At 36.5% G+C, this 17,456-nt stretch overlaps 1 protein-coding gene across 1 annotated transcript; it reads right to left on the bottom strand.

Moving 5' to 3' along the window:
* Positions 1–204: 204 nt before the first annotated feature.
* On the bottom strand, positions 205–15,906 carry LOC127366631 (NACHT, LRR and PYD domains-containing protein 1 homolog). The gene is made up of 24 exons (XM_051405759.1): positions 15,569–15,906; positions 14,193–14,466; positions 13,738–13,766; positions 13,179–13,464; positions 13,035–13,078; positions 11,879–12,167; positions 11,568–11,615; positions 10,580–10,623; positions 10,041–10,329; positions 9,864–9,907; positions 9,247–9,523; positions 8,934–8,977; positions 7,655–7,934; positions 7,268–7,296; positions 5,985–6,270; positions 5,419–5,465; positions 5,233–5,306; positions 4,755–4,969; positions 4,387–4,637; positions 4,139–4,267; positions 3,193–3,328; positions 3,036–3,065; positions 2,320–2,385; positions 205–1,476 (listed from the first exon to the last, which is right to left on the bottom strand). Exons 2-24 carry the CDS (start codon positions 14,455–14,457, stop codon positions 1,211–1,213), a joined length of 3,468 nt encoding a protein of 1,155 aa, XP_051261719.1. The 5' UTR covers positions 14,458–14,466; positions 15,569–15,906; the 3' UTR covers positions 205–1,210.
* Positions 15,907–17,456: the final 1,550 nt, after the last annotated feature.

Here is a 17,456-nt window from a genome sequence, read left to right as displayed (position 1 = left end):
GAGACCAAAAACGGCTAAAAGAGAGTGAATATTGGACTTGCATTCATCTGGTGGCTGGAAACATGAATGGTAATGTGTTCAGGATAAAAAAAAATTGTTATCGCAGGTTTAAGAACATTGGTTATAGTCATTTCTGTAAAATGAGTCAAATAGTGTTACTACTGTAAGTGAGCAATGAGTTACAGAGGACACAATGCATGAGAATTAAGTCAAACACAATTCATTTAAAAGCCACAAATGTCAGACAAATATACAAAATACAATATGAATTCAAAGTGCATAGTCACAATTATATTTGTCTAGAAATACGTAACAACACAGGTCTTTAAAAATGGATCTTGGGGTTTGTAGGATTCCACAGTCACATGAAATCTCTCTTTCTGCTATGCATGTGCAGACTTTAAATTAAAACATGGATTTATATTTCAAATATACTTTGCTTGTTGGTATTGCAGCTTGCAGGTGGTAAACAACATTGTCTTAAAAATAGATGAATCTATTGTGATGAATATGCTCAACTGCTGCAATGCTGTACATTAATCTAAGTTTTCATACCAAACAAGTCCAAGTGTAAAACATTTCTTTGTTTTTGCTTACATTTGTTGTTCTGTAATAAATACCATGGCTTACATACAGGTAAATATGCAAAGTTACTTTATGCTGTATTCAGAATTGAGCTTAGAAGCTTTAAACAGCATGTGGATGCATTCACTCTTAAGTGTTGCTTTGGAAAATGTGTGTAGGACTTTACAAGCATTTAAGGAAAATGCGAAAACGTCTATGATCGACAACAAGTGGGAAAATAGTTTTTATAGACTCATCTGATATCAGAAGAATCTCCTCAACTGCTGAAATGGGCACCTGTTCAGGCATGAGGCCGATGTGTTACATTGCATCGTAATGTCTGAAAGGGGCTTTAAAATACTCAAGAAGTTTAGTCACACGAGGCCAAATTATGAAAATCTTAAATTTGTGTGATTTTGTAACTTAATATGCAATCTATTTGCTATTAGACCCCCTTATATACGTTATTCTTTTTCCTATTTACATTTTAACAGAATGAACAAAGCTCAACAAAATACACAGAAAAAATACCAGATAGATAAAGCACCAGAATGAACATTTTCATAAATGCAGGCTGTAAACTAGTTAATGTGCAACACATTTCAGTTTCAGGTAGTCTTTGGTCAAGAAAGCAGATTGTGAATGTTTATGACAGCTTCATCAGATCATTCACAAGATATAACTCCTTCTCCTTGAGGATGCTGTAGAATATGTCTTTGGCTGCATGTCCTCCAGCTTTCAGGGGACCACTATAGAGTGTCCTCATCTTCTCCTGAGTGATTGGGATAGCCCTGATTGTATCATAATCTTGCTGTTGGATTACACGTTCTTTCAGAAGATTATCCAAGATTGGTCCTATATTGCTCACTCTCTCGATCAGATCACACTGGTGTTTATCCACAAAGTGCTCCCCTGAGGGCAGAAGGGGGGGGGAATTATATTTATAATATCTGATTATATCAGATAATATCTTCCTACATTTGTGTGTTGTGATATTTAGATGTTTATTTAATGGAAATGACATACAATATAGCCAAATACAAGCTTCCTGACAATCCCCCTACGGCCAGCTACCACCTTATTTAGGTTTCTGTAGTTAAGTGAAAGCAGTTAGTCAATATTCAGTGCACTGAAGAGAGGGTCTCTTTGATTCACAGGAAAAAATAACACATTGGATGCAATACAGTGCTTTTGCACTAGAATTATGAACTACTCAGTCCCATTTTATCTTTTCTCTACCATTTGCTGCCTTGCTGTATTCAGATATTCAGGGATTAGTTTTCCCTCTGAATCCTGAACTGCTAATTAATAAAACATATTTATTATGTATAGTGGTTAAAATGTACTTTGGCCAAGCAGATTTCTAACCGACTTGCCAAGTGACAAGTGAAGTGAACCCTGCATGGTATAGTACAATATAGTAATATATGTAATATCTTAGGAAATACTTTATGTCATTTGATGCCACTGTCATTCTGACTATTTGATTCAAGGGTAACCTACCACAATGTATTCACAGGAATGTGACTATCCACTCAGAGGTTACATTTAAAAGTACCTTACTTTAACTACCTTAAATACATTATTATTGTTATTATTAATTTATGATAATAATTCATGATGTGATAAAATATATATTTTATAATATAATAATCTCGGCTCTGGGAGAAGCAGAAGAATGGCATTTTCCATCATCAGCTTCATGGATTGCTCTAGGTAAAACTAGCTAGCTACTATCAAGAAAATACTGCTCACCTTCTCTTTCAGCTGAGAGCTGGGTAGGACTGGGCAGGACTGATGGTGGGTTCACTGGAGCTGCATCTGCAGGAAAAAGGCAGAACTGATTCTTGATTAAATATAGTATATAAGTATTGATTCAATTGGCTAAATAAACTAAATATAATAACTGTAAGTAAGTGGAGAGTAAGTAGGATATTGTTGTATTATAATTAGCTTGTGACTGGCTTCAACATTACATTAAGAACATTATTAACAAAATGCTAATGTGGCTGTGTAGGTTTTCATGGGCACTTTTCTTTCTTGGAGAAAAACTTTCACCCTTTGTTGTCCCTTTCAGCATTTTTCTGTTTCTGGCACCCTGATTTTGGTTTTCAGTTTGACTTTGATTTTGTACAAACAGCACCAGGCGGGTTCTCTACAGACATGCCGAGCATGGACTAAATGTCTACAGTGCTACACGAGTGAGGATTAATCCGCAAGTGAGAGCCGTACAGGGTGAAAACCTATACAAAATAGATCTGCACATACATGCATCAGGAGCAGGTCAGTAATGATTTCTCTCCAACCACTGACCTTATTTCTGAAAGCACGGCTTTCTTATTTTAGCTGCTATAGTGTTATAAGATGCTGTGGGTCCTTTTTTTTTGTTGGTGTCTGTTCACACTGACAGCACATTGGAGTTTTTCCACAGTCCACAATCTTCGAAATAGGAATCCTTCGAAATGTCTTACCTTGTACATGGCCTGTGCTTTTGTATTCATCTGAAAAGAAAATCATTAATATATGGATTTGTAGCTGATTTACTGCCTTTAACAGTGGACGTCTGTTTCAATAATGATGCAGATCCAATAAAATGAAAGTGGTACATTGGCAGTATAGAAAGCTGACCTTTTCGAATTGCACCAGTCCATACTGGTTGAAGATCCTTTTCTTGTTTGAGTTGGAGCTTGAAGTTTGTGTCCGGATTGTCAATGAACACTTCAAAGAAATGTGAGTCTGCACCTTTATTTCTGAACTTTAATTTCTGTGAAAGAAATAAATTATAATTTTTCATGTTTTTTTCAAATGAGGTTAAGAAAATGTTTAATTATATCAAAGACATATAGAGAAAGGGACAAAAAATATGACTATATCTGCTGTATATTGCCAGCTATTTGTAAAAATTTGAGGAAATGAGGGATCAGATATATTATGTTTTTAGTTATTTATTGCCTGTAACCATAGCTATTTTTTGGGGGGGTTTGAAGCACAATAAAAGTTTCTAAAATAAATCAAATCACATTTTGTGGCAATTATAAATACTGGTATTATTGAAAAAAAACTCTCTTCATTATGAAACTACTACCATGAGGTTCTTCACCCATTCAAACACACATGGGAAAATTAAGTTAGATGTACACTATTACCATACCACACTGAATGGAGGTCAGTGGAACAGAAGCTATCTTTGAAGTTGTAACAGGTCTTGAGCGGTCTTAAAGACTTTATCGCTAAAGTTGCTGGAGAAAGTAATAAGCCTATAGTGCCAAAAGCATGTGTATGGGTAAGTGGAGGGTGTTCTTTTTACCGGCTTTATAGTCTTCCACAAATAGTTTTGGAAATTCTGATGCCTTTAACTAGACTGTTTCAGAGTGGCCTAATACATTTGCATGAGGCTTAAAGTATGTTACCAACACATGATGGTGAAAGTAAAGAGAGTAAACATTTTGTCATATTTTCTTGTTCAAAATATGAAAAAACAAAAACAATTGTTCCATTGAGCTGGTCCTATAATATCTAACTCATTTCTGAACCGCAGTGCACTCTACAGATTTAAAAGCAGTTCAAACCATACTTCAGGATAAATTTCTGCACCATCCAAATCTGCAGTTAAGATGAAACGATTGCGCACTTTCAAGGACTTCTCTGGAGGTGGCTTTCGGATTACTTTGTATCCATAGGACAATTCCCTCTTGTCCATTACCTGGACAGAAGAAATGGGATTAGAGTAGCAGACATTGTGTGTTGTGTTTTTAATCCATGTATTTGTAGTGCTATTTTATATTTTATAATAAGTGCTGTTGCAATAAGATATTCAATAACCTGTTGTAGACCAGGATCACGTGGGATCAGATAAACATGGAGTGTCAGGAATGCTGTGTTGGTCTTGTATATTAGCACATTACAGTTTACTTTCACAGGAATGCCGGTTTTCATCAGGACCGCTCGTGGAGAAAAAACTGGTTCAGATAACTTGACATGGGACGGTGTGACCTCAGACACTTTTTCCACTTCATCTCCACAGTCATTGATGTGTAAGACTGCAAACTTATCTAATATTGCAGGGTTGTCATCTGTATCACAAAACACAAGCACACATAAGTAGTGAGGAGAAAAGGATTGTTTTTGTACACATTATAAAACATTTTAAAAGTACATTTTATTTTATTATTGTCTCCATGTCAACTTACCGATGCAGATCCAGTGTGGCAGGTACACTTCATCCAACCTTCCAGCAATGACTGTGATGTCAATTAAGGGACCTGCAGGCATGTATTGGATGCTTTCCATCCTCTCTATGTGTTCCTCCCAAGAGCAAAACTGGTACTTAAAGTTGACCTTCTCCTTACAGAACCAGCGCAATCCAGAGACACTGCATTCAAACTTTCCTGCTTTAGTCTGTAGGCTAAATCGTGGAAAAGAAAAGAGGTGAGATTGTTGTTTCTTGATGCAAAAGGGGGGGGCAATAGAATAATGCACATTTTGAGAGTATGTTCCTCCAGTTTATTTGGGGCAAAATGTATTTCCTCTATAATAATCATATTGCATTGATATAATAAGTAACAGCACAGAGAGAGATTCCGTTTTCCTTCTGTGAAAAGAACCAACCTCAACTTTTTCCTATAGTTCCACTTTGCTGTGACGCAGTATTCAGGATGTCATTTTTACCTGTAAGCTGGAGCCTCATCAGCGTCTGTACTGTTCACTTCAGGTTCAAGTTTAGTCCAGTCACTAGAGTCCTGCTGCAGAGGACAATCATTGTTGCAAATAATTAGAAATGTGTCTTTTGTATCACGTAAATGAACATATCAATGAATGACTGAACTGAACAAATGAATTAGTGTAAGAGATTACCATAATGCTTCCACAACCCTCAAGCTCCACACTTCTTGGAGGCTCTTCTGGAGACACATGGGATTTTTTAAATGCTTTTATGTTAATATATAACATCATATGGTACCTTCCCATATGTTTTGCTGCTTTAGAAGTATGTGCCATTTAATTCTGCACTGATATGAGAGCAGTATATCATTCAGGACATACTGTTGAGTGAAGTCTACTCTGTTAAAGTGCAGACTAGCTCCATGTAGCTGTTTAATAATCATGAAAAATCATCAGGCAGTCACATAACTTTATTTGTATGACTACATATAGATTAAAGTAAACAACTGATTTGTTCTTTTATACTCAGTGTAATATAAAACATTGGAAAATTAACTATTATTAAGTAATTCTCGAATCCAACACAAAAAATATGATCTTGATATTTATTGTGTCCGAGGCTCACGTGTGATGTTTAGAAGATTATTATTACAATGATCACTGCGTTTACCATCTTACTTTACCATGCAGATTGCATATTAAGTGTATGTACACTCTGCATACCTAATTGTTGCTTGTTTTTTTATCCCACAACTTACCTTTGGATCCTGGGTTGATGTCTGACAACCTCTGTAACAGATCATTCCTGCTCATCTTCTCTAAAACTTCCCTCATCACCTCCACAGACTGCTGGCCGTAGATCTCCACCATCAGCTCCACTATTTCAACCCTGCCTGCAATCTCCACTCGGTGTCTGGGGATTCTTAGGAGGCCTTTCTTTGTTTCCGTGTCCTGCAGGAGCCACTTGAATTGCTCGAGCTCCGTGTAAATTAAACCTTCCAGTGTTTCCAAAAGCTTCTCCTTCAGTGATGTCATGGTTGCTTCCTGAAATAATAGAGCATTTATTTAATATCTCCACTGTAGTGATCAAGCATTCATTTCTTTGCATCAATGTAAACATTTATTGTTGAGTATTGTAAGTACGCATATTAACCACATTAGACACAATCATGCATTTAATAAAATCTTAAAGTTAAGATAACTATAAAAAGTACTTCTACGTGTGTTCATTTTTGCATTACCATCACAACACAGTATCATTGATTTCATTTATTTATATTAACTGGTTACAATTAATTGTTCCTTATTGACTTCCTCTAACACTTACACTGCGCTACCAAAAGTAGGAATGAGCTACCTGATCATGTGTTCTCTTGGCTTGTACAGCAGATGGGAAGTTGTGGTTTTGAAACATCTTTCAAAGTTGAATAAAAAAGTAGGGCTGACAAATTCTGGTCAGTCGGTCAATATGTTCCGACCAAATTCTCATTGGTCGGGAGGGACATATGCAGACCTGCTTTTAGTGAGAGTGATATGTTATTTTGTTAAAAATAACATGATAACGATCTATAAGTCAGGAAGTTCCCATATTCACAGCTTCAACTGGCAGCCTGGAGACTGCAGGGCGGAACTTACAGCATTTACTCAGCTCTATATGGTCCCCTAGCCTCAGTGGATAACGTTGATGGCGTTAAAGCTCAATGATGGATCAGTAACATTACCAGCTGTGACCTGACTTCAAACTTAAGTTTTGCCCTGTTTTATCTATTTTATGTTGTTTTAGTGTTAATTGTGTTGTTCAGTCTGCAGAACTTTGCTTTAGTATGTTGGTAAGTGGCTACTGTCTCAAGCTTTGTGGACTAATGTTGTAATTAATCCAGCAGCTACCAGGTAGAGTGTACTCTACTCTGGGATTAGCCCCAACTAATTAAAAGTATGCTAATGTTTTGTATTATTATTTATAGTAGATAAGATTAGAATAATTTACAACCTGTAACCATTAAATGAAAGCTGTGTTGTTGTGTAATGTGACATTACTCACTTTCTTGAGTGGTTCAGACTCATGTTTCTCTGAGGAGAAAAACAATTGAAAATTACTAATGACTGATTCAAAATCAAACTATAAACCACTTTAGTCCGATTTAGTAGCTTTTGAATAAAACATGATAAGAAAGATTAATTGAAAAAAAAAAACATAACACAGAGAGACTGGACACCATATCATTAGCACACATTAAATCTGAAGGACAATGGTTGAGATCAAGGTATTTGGCCTTAATGCACTATTATACTGTGAATATGCTTAATCTGTTGCTCCCCTTAAATAAAGCTCAGATGTGAAACTGTTCATATTTCTCACAGGTAATTAAGTTTTAACCCAAGCACAGGTTTTACTGTGATTCATACATTTTTTTATAAATTCTCTGACCTTTGAGTCCTGAGCTGCTCTCTGACAGCCTCTGCACCAGATCAGTCCTGCTCATGTCCATTAAAACCTCCTTGGTCACCTCCACAGACTGCTGGCGATAGGTCACCACCATCAGATCCACTAGTTTTTCTGCACTGTCTGCCCACTCCATTTGGCTCCATGAGAATTGTGGGAGACTCTTCTGGAAGTGCATGAACTGCAGCAAACACTTGAATTTCTTGAACTCGTTGTCACTCAAATTACTGAGTGTTTCCGAAAGAACAGCTGCGATTGCTGCGGTCTGTAATATTCAAAAGACACGTTAAGCAATAAGTTGTAACTAACATATGAGATAGTTGGACTTATTTTTTCTCTATGGAATAAGATTTGATATAATCAAATAATACTTCTTAAATATCAAACAAAGATGAGAATTTGAGAGAGAATAAAGCTGAACTCATTTCCTCTAATAAGTAAATCATATAACTTGCAAACAAATTATTTCTACGGTATGTGAAGTTATTCAAAAATTTAATTATAGTGACCTAAAATTATCATGGTTATCAGTATTATCGCAGTATTGTTAAAATATGAGGAAAATATTTAAAAAGTGCTGAAACACACACTCATTTGCGCTGCCTGACTTTTTGTTTGCAGTTCTGACACAAACTTCTTGTGTGAGTAGGTTTTTTTAGGGCTGTGTCTTCAGGCTGCTGCTTCCAGGAAAGCCAAGTTGTGTTAATATTACATTATCAAGCTTAGCTGTAGGTTAGTTGTTAAGAACTTTTAACATAACGTTAAATGACCATGGTGTGTGCCAATAGTTTCCTCAGTCACTGCAAACATAACTGTAACAGCAATAAATATTTGCGCATCCGTTGAGGTCATTTAAGACTCTGGTTACGGCAATGTCATAGTTCACTTCAATGTTTGGTGTTGTGTTGAAGCTGTTGTATATCTCCCAAATTCTCAAATTTTGTTTGACATTTAAAGTTACAGTGTGGGACTTTTACATATAAATGAATGTCCATTCCATCTACAAGTTCACACAATGCTGATAAAGCCTATCACTGCCAGGTAAATCTCTCTGAATTTTGCAATACCGGTGTTATTAAAACTACAGTCTGCGGCAGTGATGCGTTTCAGTTTGTGTAGCCACTCTCACTGTCAGAAAGCGTAGAAAAAAGGTTTACACTGCAGGTTTAAGAAGTTTTGTTTGATTATACTGACAAAATCTCATTCCATAGTTATCAACCTGCAACCACTGAACAGAAGCCGCGTTGTGAAAAGTCAGACTCACTCTCTCCAGCAGTGCAGATCGATGTTCATCCACAGAATGTTTCTCTGAGGAGACAAGAAATTGACACAGAAGATTACAATCCAATTACACAGTCATTAAACTTTCAGGTTTTTTTTAGACTGTGAGTTGATTTATTTGATTATTTAATTCATGATTTATTGATCCCTACCCCTTTTTTTCTTATATTACACATTAGAGGTGACACATAGTTTAAACTCAAGCAGATTCACTTTTTTTATTATGAATTATAAAATGTATTTCTCAGACATGTATGAGACACACACAACACTTTTTTTTGCCATCTTTCTCTTACCTTCGAGCCCTGAGCTGGGCTTTGACAACTTCTGAGCCAGATCAGTCCTGTTCATGTCCATGAAAACCTCCCTGATTAACTCCACAGTCTGTTGGCCATAAGTCTCCACCATTTGTTCCACTAATTGTGCTCTGTCTGCTGTGTCTCTCAAAACCCTTGGGAGGTCCTTCCGATAGAAAATCAACTGCAGGAACTCCTTGAATGTCTCCAGCTCCTTGTTACTCAAATCATTCAGGGTTTCCAAAATCAGCTGTTTAACAGCTACCATTGTTGCAATCTAAAATAATCAATGCATTCATAAGACGTTCATTTATTCACTGGTACTTTCGTTTAATGCCTTGGAAAACTGCTTAAAATACAATACATAGATGATTCTGGTGAATAAAAAAGTCATTTCCTCATTTCATCCTCAATGGTTAAGATATCATATCATTATCATTAGTGAATAAAATAACTGCTAAAGAGCTCGACCTGAATGCAGCTTCAGTTCAGTGGAAAATAAATATATAAATAAGTAAATTATGGCTTGTATCATGTTCAATATGGAGATCATTTTTAACCTGCAGCTGTTGAATGAAATCTGTTGTATAGAGTCGGACAGATGTGACATTACTCACACTCTGGATCACTGCAGAGTGGGGTTCATCTGTAGAGGTTTTCTCTGAGGAGAAAAGTGGTAAAAGTCACTCATGAGCAACTGCTCTAACACAAATCCTATCAGTCTGATTATTTATAATGTAAAGACACAGATTATAAACTTATTAGACACAAGAACCATGATTTTATTGTCTTACCTTTGGGTCCCGAGCTGCTGTCAGACAACCTCTGCACCAGGTCGGTCTTCTTCATCGTCTTTAAAACCCCCTTAGTCGTCTCCACAGATGGTTGGCTGTCATTCTGAACTATTAAAAACACTATGTCCTCGATGTTTGTTATCTCTTCTGGCCTCCATGGGATGTTTAAGTAACATTCCCGGAAGTGAGTTTGCATCAGGAGAATATACTTGAACTTCTTGAGCTCCTCGTCATTCAAATCTGTCAGTGTTTCCAAAAGCAGCTCTATAACAGACAATATCATTTCCACCTGGTAAATTCAGAGAAAAAAAAAGGAGAAGTGCAGTTTCTCAGCTAGGTTGATTACATAATTCTCTGTTTGCATCTCATCAGTGTATGTGTTTGAGGAATGTGGTCAGCCATGTCGCTCAAAGTAATACAATTGATTATATTTGTCCAATTGGTCACATATGCTTGTTCAAATTTACTTTCTGTCGATCAACTGATCGCTCAATTGTTTAAACCGTAGTTTAAAGTCAGAAAGATGTGACATTACTCACTTTCTGGATCAGTGCCGGCCAACGTTCATCCACAGAGTATTTCTCTGAGAATAAAGAAAACAGAAAAAGATTTAACATCAGCCTTTATAATGAGACTATAGGGCTGACACCTTCTCTCTGTTGGTCGATTGGTTGGCCGATAATGCTCTTGTCCCACAACTGTACTTTCATGAGGAAAAAAGCTCTTATTTTCAGGGGTGGGAGGGAAATATGCAGACCTATTTTATGTTTGAGTTATAGGCTATTTTAATATTCGTAATTTAGGAAGTAAACACACCCAACTGGCAGCCTGGAGACTGCAGGGCACCATTTACTCAGCTCAACAGTAATTGAAACAATGTCAAATAGTATTTATAAGTATTTACCCTACTGAACTTTGCTTTAGTAAGTGGCTAGTAATGACAATAGTAGGTTGGATGATGGTAAATGTTTTTTCATGTTGCTTTTTCTGGCACTGCATTAGCTTTGTTGTTGTGCAGCAGCCCGTTTTGCTCCGCAAACCTCGCCGGTATATATGCACATGCTGTGAGGGTAGATAGATAGATACTTTATTTATCCCGAGGGAAATTCAAGGTAACAATGTAGCTACACTATGTGTGAAAAAGAAATGGCAAAACTGAAGCTACCAGGTACTGTGGTACACTTAGTTTACCTAGAAATAACATGCAGTTATTTTTTTCCCCATTTATCAATCGATTAGTTGAAGAGTAAGTGGTCAACCAAGATTTTCTTTGGTCGACCACAGCCTAATTGTACAAAAATCTTCTTAATAGTAAGATCATAAAAATCGATAACCAGTTTCACCCGATGAACACTATCTTCTTCACTATCTTATTTGCTATTAAACTCTTGTGTTAAAAGGTCCATACACTGAAATGTATTTTAATGCATATTAAAAATAACTGTTTGTTTGTAAAATGTTTTATTCTTACTTCAATTAATATTTGTTATTATGTTTTGCTTTGTTATTTATTTTGAGGGCTCCTACCTCTCTCCATGGTATTCACATCAAATGCCTCAGCTGATGATCCTGCAGCTGTAACACATATAATGAAAAAAATGTAATCATAATAATTAGTAAAGTGTGTATGACATTTATGTACTTGTCGTGAGTACAATATTGAGTCTTTAGAATAAAAAGCCTTCAATATTTTAAGGCAGGATGAAACTGTGCTCATAGAGATCACAGAGAGAATCAATGAGAAAACTTCCCTTAAGGCTTTTTCACACGGAGGGCAACTGTTGTTTTTGTCATTTCTCAGACATTTATGAGACACACACAACACCTCTTTCTCTTACCTTTGGGTCCTGAGCTGGTCTCTGACAGCCTCTGCACCAGATCCATCCTGTTCATGTCCATGAAAACCTCTTTTGTCACGTCCACAGACTTTTGACCATATTTCCTCACCATCACATTCACCAGTAGTTCTGCCCTGTATGCCCACTTAAGTTGTCCCCATGACATGTGTGGAAGGTTCCTCTTGAACAACGTGAACTGCAGCAACCACTTGAAGGTCTTGAGCTCCTCGTAACTCAAATCATTGAGTGTTTCAAAAAGCAGATCTTTACCAGACGCCAATGTTGCCACCTGAAAAATTCCAAATATGTTTTTATAAAGAAAATATATTATTTCTTCACTATAAAAATTAGTGCAACCAACTTGCCTCACCCTCTAAATGTGGAGGAGAACTACAGTGGTTGTGAAACTCACAAAAAACGTGAAAGGTCCCATCTAGAGCCATTGTTGTGTTTGGACTACTGTGAAAATACGGCAGGTCATGGCTAATTCTATGGACCTGCTCCATGCATAGATAAAAATGGCTCATTCTATCGAAAACACATCTTATTTTCAGGAGATTATACACTAATGAAAACATACCTATGACTATTATATTTCTCTGCTAATAGATCCTCCTAAATATTACACAATTGAACTTTATTATCTGTAACCTGATTAATGTTTTTTATTCTGAGCTTCTGGAGGAATAAAACCTCATAGTCACACTGGATTTCACTGTGATTTGTAGTCGGCAGGAAAAGAGCTCTGTTTATTTTTAAAACCTTTGGGATTAAAAAGTCAATTTATCATCACTTGTAGCTGTCTGTGTGTACTCAGATCTCTGATACCACTTCGTATTTATACAGAGACTAGAAAAAAGGCGATTGCTTGGAGAGATGTAAGAGAGAAAGTTGGACTAACTTGTCCTGAAAATATGCTATAAACTAAGTTAGCATAGCCCTGATCGTTCCAAACTACGTTCACAAAACAAACACAAGTTGTTTGCTTGTCGTCTTGCGGACAGACCCAACAATGACTTTTTACAAATCAGCAACATGATGTAGGTATTTCAGCATTCTTTTGATATGTATCCTCCAATTAAATCACAGGAACATCTGTTTATTTTAGGATGGTACTGCTGTAGTATCCCAGATGACAGAATATGACACTACTCACTTTGTGGATCAGTGCAGACAGATATTCATCCACAAAGGGTTTTTCTGAGGAGGAAGAAACAAAATAACAGAAATAAAACAAAAAACTTTGTATTACACATTGGTCTTAAAACATATTTTCACCTTTTTGTCTTCATTGTCTTACTTTTGGATCCCGAGCTGCTGTCAGACAACCTCTGGATCAGATCAGTCCTCTCCATTTTCTTTAAAACTTCATTTGCTGTCTCCACAGACTTTTGGCCGTCAGACTGCACCATTAAAAACACTGTGTCCTGCATGTCTGTTATCTCCAGCTGTGTCCATGGGATGTTTGAGTAACGTCTTTCGGAGTGAATTTGCCTCAGGATCTTCTTGAACTCCTCAAACTCCCTGTCACTCAAATCTCTCAGTGTTTCCAAAAGCAGCTCTATATCAGACATCATTGTTTCCACCTGGTCAATTCAGAGAAAATTTCTATTTTACAAACGGCTTCTGTAGTAACATCAGGGTTATTTACTCTTGTGCAAGTTTTTTATTTTCATAAACAAGCTAATGACTTGACTTAAGAACAAGGGATATATCCGAGGATCTGATATATTAATATATAATTTAATATATATTAAATATATCATCAATTATAATGTTTAAGATGAAGATGATTTTCAATCTTCATCTACTGAATAAAAGCTGCATTGTGTTGAGTCAGTGTGATGTGACATACTCACTCTCTGGGTCAGTGAAGGCCGCTGTTTGTCTGAGGGAAAATAAATTAAAGAAGACATCTTAGTGAGTGATCATCAGGCTTTATGAAGGTTTATAATACAAAGGATGCCATCCAAATAACAAGCTTTTGACACTGACCGCATCCCATCTCCTATACGACAAGTTGGCTAAGGAAACTTAACCAGCAGGAAGCTTTTTGGATCTGCAAACTACAGGTTATTAAACACTGAAGCATAAATAAGTTCATGATGTTCTGTAACTCAGTTTTGAGGCATATTGGGAAAAACAGTGCCATCTGCTGGAGTGTCACCACAACCTTTTTTAGGCCACAAGCCAAGTGGAAGATTCCTATTGGTGGAATACCACTACAAAGGGGCCTTTAGTTCTATGAGATTTGTTTGACTCCCTGATGAAGAAATTTGTATATTTATATATATTTGTGTTTTCTTTGCCTTACCTTTGGTTCCTGGAATGATGTCTAACAATCTCTGTGCCAGATCAGTCCTGTTCATCTTCTTCAAAATGTTTTTGGTCGTCTCCATGCACGTTTGCCTGTACGTCTCCACCATCAGCTCCACTAGGATCTCTGTGTTTGCCACCTTGAGTCGGGGTCTTGAGAAAGGTGGGAAACCTCTATCCACTTCAATGAGTGACTTGAATTCTTTAAGTTCCTCAGAACTCAAATCACTCAATGTTTCAAAAAGCATCTTCTTAGCCGACATTGTTTCTACCTGGAAAATTAAAAGGACATGTCATACAGTACATGCAGGATAGATGTTTGTGATCTACTGATATCTTCTAATTTTAAGTTTAGTGTACAATGCAATTATAGTGAAATGTATTATTTCTTTCCATGATTGGAAACTTATCTCTTGCTTTTCATTGACGCAAGACAATTGCAGAAATTGGAAATGAAGGGAAAGCTGACACACATTCTTCATCCCACCCCTGCTTAAATCAGTGTCCCGCTTGTGCCACCCCAGTTAAAAAGTCTGAACACGTCCCTGTAAAGAAGCTGCGTCAATATAAGTTTGGAGTGGAGATTTTATTGTATTTTATCATGAGCGTCTGATGCACACCTTTTATCACAAAATATAATAAATAATAAAGTAAATAATACCACAAAATGTAAAAAGCATTATGTGATAAAATAAGGTATTGATCAATTAAATGTTTTAAATGTTTAGTAGGGCTGCACAATTAATAAGAATATGATCAAAATTGCAATATGGCCAAGTGCAGTGTGCAAATTGCAGAAGATGAAATATTTTGATAAAGGTAAAATATATAAATATATAGCGTTATATGGAAGTACTGTAGTACCCTGAATAGATACCCTGAACTACAAATATTGTTCTCCAGGTCTAAGAAAACATATTTTCAGTAATATTATAATTCGTGATGCAAAAATTAAATCCCACACTAACTGTGCATCATGTCCCAATATCTGTCAAAGAAACCGTAATATAATGTTTTTACCATATCGTGCAGCCCTGTTGCTTAATAAAGCCCAAAGTGACGTCTTCCCATTGTTTACTTGCAGTACTTCAACTCACAACTCAACTACTGATTTACTATCTTATGAACGAGCATCATGACAAATACACTGTATCTCTTCATGTATCCTGACGTCTAGCTATCGTGGTCCTATATTCAGTTTTAATTGTTGTGTGGAAACCAGCAGTAAGCAAGCGACCTCTTTTACAAGTCAAGCGTTTCCCCACTCAACTATAATGTATCACTAGTGACTGCTATGAAGAGGAAGTAGTATGGAAAAAAGGCAAATGTCATGGTTTACTACCGTTTTATAAACAGCTTGATTCGTCCACTTACGTTCAATAATTGCAGAAACGGTTCAGCAGTGCTCTGTTGTCCGGTATCAACGTGAAGTGTTCACGCTGGAAGCGGAAACTCACCTGGTGTGTGTGTGTGTGTGTGTGTGTGTGTGTGTGTGTGTGTGTCTCTCTCTCTCTCTCTCTCTCTCTCGTCAGTTAGTCAGTTTCAGTATCTTTGAAGATTGGAAACCCGAGAAGTTTAAAATCCAGCCACATTTCTACCTTTGACTCGTTCCTCTGAATCCGAAGATAAACTAGTTTCCTTTAGTCTGAGGCAGTGTTCAGTCTACAGTCAGATACCTCCCTCTTTACTGCTCAGACCAACGCCCATTACACTGCACAAAGTCCCTGTACAGGTTATACACACTACAAGATAATTGTTCTATATATGGCCTTGAATTAAAACATAATGTGATGATTTTTATTTCACAAACTGCATATTACACCAAGCATCCGCAATATTTATTATAAACTTTTTAAATTTAATTTGAACTGATATGTTCTGATCTTTAATTTCAAAAGGAAGAAGGAAAAGCTCTTGCCTGTGACAATCAAGGGCAGCAGATAAAGATCGTCCAATTTTACACATATCTTTACGTCTACCTCGACAGTAAATTAAACTGTATGAAGAATACTGAGGTTGCATCCAAGAAGCCTCAGTTAATATTCTTCTTGATGAAGATGAGCTCCTTTAATATTAACAACAAGCTTGTTCATGTTTTCTATCAGGGAATATAGTGTCCCCTTTTATAATGTGCTCTGCAGAGGATTAAAAACTAAGATGATCAGAAGGGCTGGCTCAGTGATTGGCCACGATAGAAAACAGAAAGAGAGCTAAAATTGTTTTTAAACACTCAGAAACTCATTCAGTGAGCGACTAGTGATGCCTCAGTGACTCAGAAGGTCCAGCATCAATCCTATTTTACACTTTAGATGTGATCATTCCAGGTCTTATTTATTTGTTGTGTACTCTGACTACAATGTCTATATTTTTTGTTGTCTGTATGAGGTAATAGTGATGCCTCTATATGACCTACATAAGCACACAAGACCAACAGCAAGAAGACGGGTTATTTCTGTGTCATTATTCTTAATGTCTGCAACTTAATTCATTTCAGATTTCCCTTGAAATCAATGAATCCAGGCAGTGGTATCACTACTTTGGCTATAATTAATTAAACTCTTTGTCACCTGCTTGTTTTCAACAAACTCTGAAAAGCTCTGTGTCAGGTGAAATGAGCCCCATGTGGTTACTGGAGTATGTTTTAGCCCTTTTATAGGGAAAAGATGAGCATACACATGATTTCTAAACTCAAATTCAGCCCAAATGCAAGAACCACACATAACAAGCAGAAGATTTTATTCTACATTTCAAAGTATAAAATATGTTGAATGACCCTTGAAAAATATATATTCTTATTAGATTAAAAGTGATGAAAACAAGAAAATAACACATTTGGCATAAACAAAATGTAAACACAAAAATTATGGATAACCATTCATAATCAAACATGTTTGCATTTGATCAATTAAGGACTAATTTATGTGATGTGTAGGAGAAACTGTGGTGGCTGCAAAACTCACAGGAAACACGAAAGGCATGAATATTATATTCCATTTCTGACAATAGATCCTCCAACACATGAGCCTCACTAATCAGGGCAGGGAAGGCACATTTCAATTAAATTAAGAGTCAAATTAAGGTCAGCAGCTCTGATTAAACATAGAGCATCAAATAACATTCATTAGAAAACACCCACAGAGATAAAACATTAATAGTTCTCTATTATAAAAATATCTTTTGTTCAGGTAGGACTGTGTGTTTGGTCTAAATGCTTGATCAATAAGCTTGATTTAAGATGTCTTTGTATGCTGTGCCAGCCTTC

Source organism: Dicentrarchus labrax, unplaced genomic scaffold (assembly GCF_905237075.1).
Source record: "Dicentrarchus labrax unplaced genomic scaffold, dlabrax2021, whole genome shotgun sequence".
Taxonomy (NCBI): Eukaryota; Metazoa; Chordata; class Actinopteri; family Moronidae; genus Dicentrarchus; species Dicentrarchus labrax.
This window is presented reverse-complemented; position numbering and strand designations above follow the sequence as displayed.